Source organism: Micromesistius poutassou, assembly GCF_964030765.1.
Source record: "Micromesistius poutassou genome assembly, contig: SCAFFOLD_3121, whole genome shotgun sequence".
Taxonomy (NCBI): domain Eukaryota; kingdom Metazoa; phylum Chordata; class Actinopteri; order Gadiformes; family Gadidae; genus Micromesistius; species Micromesistius poutassou.
In genome coordinates, this window is record NW_028178044.1 from 25,613 (window position 1) to 33,769 (window position 8,157).

An 8,157-nucleotide genomic window follows, 5' to 3' on the forward strand; every position below is an offset into this window, starting at 1 on the left:
AGAAGCATTAGGTCTGTTAATAACACAGAAAGGATGTCATCATATCATATGAAATACAAAATAAACCAGCCCTCACACAAAAAGTTTAATTAATTAATTAATTTGTATATAGTTAAATTTACCATAATATCATGTGTAAAAAATATGTTTTTTTTAGAAATAAAATATAATATTATTTCAAGCAATTATAACATAATAATATATATGAGAGACTCAAGAAGGCTGACTGCTATAACTATTGTCTTATAAGATAATTATCTGTATTGAATTAAGACCTATTGAAGCCCTATTAGAAACCTTGATTATTCAACTTTATTATTAACATGTTTCTTAGGAAGACAACTTGATCTTCTGCATCTAAAATTAGAAATGTGCCTTTATTGTTTTTGTTATTTTGTGACATAGTTAAAAATATTTTTTCGATAGTTATTTAATGGACTTGCTTTTTAAATATAAGGCCATGTGATTAATGCATTCCACATTTCCTAAGATCTCATTCATCATTTGAAAATAATGAACATAAAAAACGCAAACGTGGAACCGTGATGAGTCGCAGCCCCTCATAATGTGGACCAATCAGATCCGTCAGCGTCCGTGGTGGGAAACGCGTTCACCTTGCACAGGTGAGCCACTCAAACACGGCGAGATATATGATTGACAGCTGGAAACCAAATATTGGGCTCTGGATCCACGCTCGCTCCTCCCTCGCGGAGTGCGCTGCGGCCAATGGCGTGGCTCTCTTGCAGCCAGACCCCGGTGTCTCCTCGCTTCGGTCCCGCAGAGTAAAAGTCACGTTGGAACTGAGAGGGGCGAGCGATCCTCTTACAGCCGCTGTCAGACATTCGATCGCGTTCGCATGGCGAGAAGGTAACTTGATCGGCCAGAGGAAGGCTTGGCGAAACCAGGGAGGAGTGACTTACCGGGAAGGCTTGAAAAATGTCTTCTACTCTCAGAGAAGTCACAACAGCGAATGACATCAAGAAGGAAAATGTAAAGTCGGACAAAGGAGAGTGCATCAAGCTGCTCGCTCTGGACACCGCGGAGTTGTCTATGGAGCGAAGCGCAACTTCGCACCCAGACGCGGTCCACGGGGATCTACTGGTGAGCGCCTCCTCCTCGCTGGCCTTTTCCCCGGAGCAAGTGGCGTGCGTATGCGAGGCGTTGCAACAGGGAGGCAATGTGGACCGGCTGGCCAGGTTTCTATGGTCCTTACCGCAGAGTGACCTGTTACGCGGCAACGAGAGCATACTGAAGGCGCAGGCCCTGGTGGCGTTCCACCAGGCCCGTTACCAGGAGCTGTACAGCATCCTGGAGAACCACAGCTTCAGCCCCTCCAACCACTCGGCGCTGCAGGACCTGTGGTACAAGGCGCGCTACACCGAGGCGGAGAAGGCGCGCGGGAGACCCCTGGGCGCCGTGGACAAGTACCGTCTCCGGAGGAAGTACCCTCTGCCTCGGACTATCTGGGACGGGGAGGAGACCGTGTATTGTTTCAAGGAGAGGTCCCGGAACGCACTGAAGGATCTGTACAAGCACAACCGGTACCCGTCTCCCGCGGAGAAGAGGAACCTGGCCAAGATCACGGGACTCTCCTTGACTCAGGTCAGCAACTGGTTCAAGAACCGGCGTCAGCGGGACAGGAACCCGTCCGAAGCGCAGTCCAAGAGGTAATACACGTTCAATACGCGCTGTTTTCCTGTGCGTAAACACAACCAAAAGTGATCCTAATGTTGAACAGCACCGATATTGAAATAGAGGCAGGAGGAATCGCGATAGCTTTCAGTCACACAAATGAACGCTGTGTTTTCAGTTGACCTTAACGCAACCTGACAGCACCAATCATTAACTTAGAGGATTAAACTAATGCGTAAAGCGTATAGCGTTTGCCGCATGCTTATAATGTTTTGAAATATGAAGCGGTTGCCATTCAGATCAGGTTTCAAGTGTGTTCGCCTTTAGAGCATGGGAACTGTACAGGTCAGCCTAAAGCTTTCCAGGGGCATATTTTTAATGTATTGTTGGATTAGGAATCAAACGTATAACAGGAAATATGGAGCCCAACATTTTCCAGACGAACCGTATTGATTATGAGTGTGTAAGTGTGTGTGGGCCTATGAGTCTCCAGCGCATACATGATTTATTATTACTTTGTTCTCCAAAAAGGTTTTTTGCTTCATCCTGAGCGTTCCCTTTCATCCATTTCAAAGATAGTAGTAAGACATACACGCTCTTTAATGTTTTCTTCTCTCGTACCCTGGCTCGCCCGCACCCAGCGGAGGTGACCTCTCTCTTTCTCTCTCTCTCGCTCTCTCTCTCGCTCTCTCTCTCATCCCCACACACAAACACGCCCCCCCCCCCCTCTGCTGTCCCTCTTCCGTATGCTCTTCTCTCCCCCAGCTTGCTAAGTGTTCGTTTATTTTATTATCATTCCAAATGGGTATACTCTTTCTTCTTTCTTGCATACATGTTTTTATTTTATCTTCTTCTGAAAAGACAATCAATCCTTAACATATGGGCTACTCTTCTAAGAGTCTACTCTTCTGCTCTTCGTGTCTGTTCATTCAGCAGTGGGGGAAATGCAGCTGTTTGAATCACTCTGGGAAAATTAGGACTTGTTTTAAATCCATCATTGGCATAACCTCCTGCTAAGGAAAAAAGTTAAATAAGTAATGATTAAATTGTTCGAGCAAGTAATGGGGAAAAAAAACAACAACGAAGAAAGAAGAACGGCCTGCACATATTTCTCGGGCCATTTGTTCTCTGCTGGCATTTGTCACGCCGGAATTTAGTGCGCCAAATGGCTTCCAAGTAGCGGCCGAGGCGCTCCATGTTATTTGTGTCCAGATGGGAGGGCTTCCACGAGTGAAACAGTACTACACGTCTATGTCTGCTTAAATGGTGTATAACTCTCCCTGGAAACTCCTTTTCCGGTTATGTGAAAAAAAGATATGGTTTTAATGGAGCGCTTCTGTTTTGAAGCCTAGTCAACGAAGAAACACTTTTTTTTTTTTTTCTAAATGCTAAATTAACATCAGATAATCATCATCATCATTTCCTTCTCTACTGAGAAAACGTAAATGAAAAGAAGAAAATATTAATTTGAAGACGAGTAGCACGGGGAGAAAGATAATATGTGTAATTATATTAATTATAAACGGCATTGGATTTCAGAAGCCTGCTGCCTCACACAATGTTTAGGTGAGGTGCAGTTAAATGCTGGTTTGTTTGTTGCATGAATTTGTGGACAGGCCTAAAACCCCGAGGTGCTTCAGACCTGCATCACGGTTCCCTCATCCTCCTCTAACAGCTCAGCCTGTTAGGCTAAAAAGAGTAATTACATTGAGCCATCTCGTCCTCAGCATCCTATTCTTCTGACAAACGTACTGATTTTAAGTTGCTTTGGATGAAAGCGTCTGCCTAATGTAAATGTAAACACGCTCTGCTGAAGGCTTCTCAGAGTCTCCTCAGAGCGTTGGTCTGACGCTGACTCTCCTCCCTCTTTCCGCCATGTTCCCCAGTGAGTCGGACGGGAACCACAGCACGGAGGACGAGTCCAGCAAGGGCCAGGAGGAGCTCTCCCCCCGTCCGCTCTCCAACTCCTCCGACGGGACCATCACCCACGGCAACGCCCCCCTCCATGGGGGGTCCCTGGACGGTGGCGGCGGTGGCGGTGGCGGCGGCGGCGTGGTCATCCAGCAGATCGGGGACATCAAGATGCCCCCCCACTCGGGCAGTGGCGGCGGGCTCTACAACGGGGGCCTGGGGAGCGGCAACGGCAACGGCGGCGCCTTCCACAACAGCGGCTCGCCGTACCTCCACGGGCCGGGGAACATCCTGTTCAACGGGCTGAACCTGGGCCTGCAGCCGCTGGCCTTCAGCCCCCTGCGGCCCAACGGAGGGGTGCTGCTGGGCTGCCCCGGGATGGACATGCAGATGGGGCAGTCGGGGCAGGACAAGGGGCTGGGCGGGTCCCCCGAGGACTCGAACCTGCAGTACAGCCCCTACTCCGGGGGCTGCGGGAGCGGGGGGGACGTGAAGCTGGAGGGGGTCCATGGCATGGGGGGCGCCCAGAACGGGGGCGCCTCCGTGCTGACCTTCAGCTCTTCGTCGGGCGGGCTCCACATGGGGGGCTACAGCTTGGTGGGGGGGCCCAGCGCTGGGTCGGACGGGGACGGAGCCACGCTGCTGGACCGGGACGTGGGTCTTCCTCCCCTGCAGCTCCCCTCGGCCTCCTCCTCCTCCTCCATCACACAAGGTGGGTTTCCAGGAAGCATGGCCGACGCATGGGTACAGCTCAGTGGCATCCACCCACCGGTCTCCCGCTGATGGATCAAAAGTCCCACTTTGTTTATGCATATTTTATACACACTTTAAGCCTGGGGTTGGAGCTAACGCCAGGCCCAGAACAGCCTTCGTACAGAGTTTCCGTTTAATGTTGCAAACACAACAGTCAGCCGATAGCTCAGAGCTGATTTGGTCTTGGCTGGTTTGTGTTTGGGCCTGAGCCCAAGTTACTGCATATAAAACACATGGACACACACACACACACACACACACACACACACACACACACACACACACACACACACACAGTCCCATGCGGACACAAACACATACATCGACCACATCGGTGGTCCCTTCTAAGCCCGGGAGAGGAATAGAATCCAGGATCTCCAGTCAGCATCACTCATCATCATTACACTCTTGATTTCCAGACCTGGCGGAGGGGAATGTGTTTCATACAATCAGCCGGCCAAGAGAGGCACTCATGGGGGCAGCAGACCTACAGCACTTACTCTGACATGAAGCAGAGAGCGTACACACCGATAAATAATCAGGGAGATTTAGGGAAAATAAACCTTTATGTTGTTCCTTGGCGGCCTTTAACCATAGCCACCTCCTCCTCCCCCCCCCCCCCTCCCCAGCGTTGAGGGTGGTTCCCCAAGGTCAGACCCCAATACCGCTAAGTGTGTGAGACACACAGCAGCCACGTACGGGTCTTGCTGCTCGTTAGATTTACACACGGAGAAGGAGCGTCATCAAACAGCAGCGGAAGAGACTCCTGATCCAAGTGAGACATGTTATGAACAAGTGTGCTACGACTGACGGTGTCCCTGTCCCTGCCCCCCCCCCCCCCCCAGGTAACATGCTGAACAACGTCAGCTCCTCCTCCGAGGACTCCTTCCAGCAGCAGGACAAGCTGAGCATGGCCCCACTGCACCACAGCACCGTGCTCTACAGCATGGGCGGCGGCAGCCATGCCTCCATCAAGAAGGAGCCCCAGGAGGGCGGGGGCGGGGTCTACGCCTACCACCACGGCCTCCACCTGGACCCCGACGGGCAGATCAGCTACACCCCCGGCCACGGGGAGGGCCCCCGGCCGCGGCAGAACGTCAGCTCGTCCAGCCCCGAGCCGGAGGTGTACACCACCCTCACGGTCAGCACCCCGCTCATGGCCCAGACGGACCCCAACGGGCACCACCTGCAGCCCCACTCAGAGTACCCGTCGGGCGCCGCCCACCTGCTGGCCTCCACCATGAACAGCGGCTACATGAGCCTGTCGGAGGGCAAGGGGGACGGCGTGCGCGGGGTGAGCGACATGGTGCGGGCCATGTGCGGGGAGATGGAGGCGGTGGAGGGGAAGGAGCTGGCCAAGCTACAGACAGTGCAGATGGACGAGGACATGGACGACCTTTAGGGGGCTCTCTGCAAAGCACTCCCCCCACCCCCCCCCCCCCCCCCCCCCCATTCCCCCCGTCCGTGAAATTGTGAATCTTTTTACTTTTGTGTGTGTGTGTGTGTGTGTGCGTGTTTGTGTGTGCGTGTGTGCGTGTGTGTGGTTTTTTTTTTTTTACCATTCATTTCCTTGAAATGTTAAATTATTTGCAGGCATCGTGTTCATTGGACTCTTGCGATGCACTGCGTACACACGAGCACATTTGGTTCACACTGTGAACCCCGTCATGTGTCGCCTCTTATCTCGTCTCTAGATTGTTTTTCAAGCTCTAGCCATAAAACACAACGTTACAACTGTTACTTGCGCCGTGAAGTTGAGCCTCGTTTTAAATGTGCATTTTTATAGACAACACCTGCTCCTTCCTGTTGAGTGGACGTGATGTGCCGGAGCAGGTGTTGGAGCGCCCCGAGTCATGTGACCGGGTTGTGGCTCCAAACTAAATGCGTCACGCGGGTCAAACCATAAAGGTCATTCGGAAGGGGGAAGAGTGAAAGCATCTCAATGAAAATAGTCGCTTAAACCACTACAGCTTTACCAAAGGGCTGCACACACACACGGTAATAGGTCTCGCATTAGCACAAAATGCTGTTGATCTGTGCAATGTCTTACCTCAGTGAGCACCTCGAATACTTAACTCCTCCAGTCACTGGCAACCCAACCTTTTGTTCCTTTTGGAATCACCTGGGAAAGAATCAATTGTGTGTTGATGTTAACGGTGATAAAAACAACAAACTAACATGAATGTGCCTTTCAGCAACACAGAATGTCCTGTTGCATCGTTCTGTTTTGATGTTCACTCCACCATGATGACACTTGAACCGATTGGGACTGTACGTTGTTTTAAGAAGCCCCTCTATTGTGCTAGGCGGCTCAAACAAACACCCTAACCAATGTATGCAATTTAACTCGTTGAATCTCATTTCAAGATCCAAAGAGTAACTGGCGAGACCAAGAAATGTAATGTGATCAAAAGGTCAGACTAACATTTGATCGCTTGTTCACCGTATATTGTTTATAATCCTGCAGCTCAAAGTGTGTTATCTAGGTTTGACAAAGCTGTCATGTTACATTTTGCTGTGTCTCTCAAACTGTTAATAAAACATAAAAGATATTTTTCCAAATAGCCCAAAGCGATCTGCGGTGTGTCTAGGGACGTGTACGGCACTAGAGTGAGCAGCAGTGAGTGCTGTTTGAGGAGACACAACTAAGTGTGTGTGGATGTTGTATCCTCTGACTCTACATGTCCCAATGCAAAAAAAAACTTCACACTGATGTAGTGAAATATTTGTGCCTTTGTTCTTTTTGTAATTATTATTTGTATGCAAATGTTGTGATCGGCCCTGGATGGAAGTAAAGGGAATGACATCACAGCTCTGGAGACTCGAGCTATTTCTCCACAGGCACATTTCTGGGCTGCCAGGGATAGACGTGAGAATGTGAACCCCATTTGTCAAAGATGTCTAGTGCTTCTGAAAGTACTTAAATACATAACCATAAGAGAACATTTCAACCCTATGGCCAACATATGTAGCTCTGACTCATCCATACTGTGTTCCCGTTACTGAGTGGGGAGCAAACTCTCTTCCTAGTTGGTTGAAGGACTGTACTAATGCAGTAATATCACGTGAACTCTCAACAAACTTTTTAAATTAATTATCGCTCAGATAATAATCTGGTCATGAGTTTATTATTAAAGCCGAAACAATTTTTAGAGAGAAGTGTTATTATAGCTGCAATTGATCTGAACCCTTAATAAAAAATATTGATAAAGTACATTTTTACATAAATAAAAATATACAAGAAAAGAATGAACATCAATCCATGTAATTATGTAGAATTTACTACTCAGTTACAATATTGATAGTATGATCATTAATTTTTTCGGATCTGTCTCACAATTAATTAGAAGTTTGTTAAGATTTATGAGAAGCATTACTTTGAAATCCTTACAGAAAAAGAGCCACAGGGAAATACTGGAAAACCATTTGTCATTTCTCCCCTTTTTTAAACCTTAGTTTGGAATTTTTGTTTATCTGAAATGATGTGAATGTATTTTTCTAAATGTCCATACTGCAATAAAAGTTTATATTTATAAAAATATGAAAACTACATATTTCTTTTTTCTCAGAAGTGCATTATCATCTGTATCCCATGGCGCTTTATTTATATTTTTATGGTTTCGGTTATTCAATATATCTGTAATGCATCAAAGTTTACGACACACAATACACATATGTCCTCTCTGCATTTAAGAGGCCATGTAGCCAAATGTTTCTGTGATGGGAGGGCGGCTGGCAGCCAGTAATCCAGCAAACCCAGTGCTGTTTTCTGATCACTTGCACATGCCTAGAGGCCTGGAGTTCATTAGCTCTCCTCCTCTCCTCTCAGCCCCCGTAATTCAAATAAACAGCAATGAGATT

The 8,157-nt window shown here is 48.3% G+C and overlaps 1 protein-coding gene across 1 annotated transcript; it reads left to right on the plus strand.

The window, feature by feature from the left end:
* The first annotated feature begins 587 nt into the window (after positions 1-587).
* On the plus strand, positions 588-7,829 carry LOC311374840 (homeobox protein SIX4-like). Its single transcript, XM_084490596.1, has 3 exons — positions 588-1,667; positions 3,519-4,255; positions 5,142-7,829. Exons 1-3 carry the CDS (start codon positions 937-939, stop codon positions 5,696-5,698), a joined length of 2,025 nt encoding a protein of 674 aa, XP_084346722.1. The 5' UTR covers positions 588-936; the 3' UTR covers positions 5,699-7,829.
* The last annotated feature ends 328 nt before the right edge of the window (positions 7,830-8,157 follow it).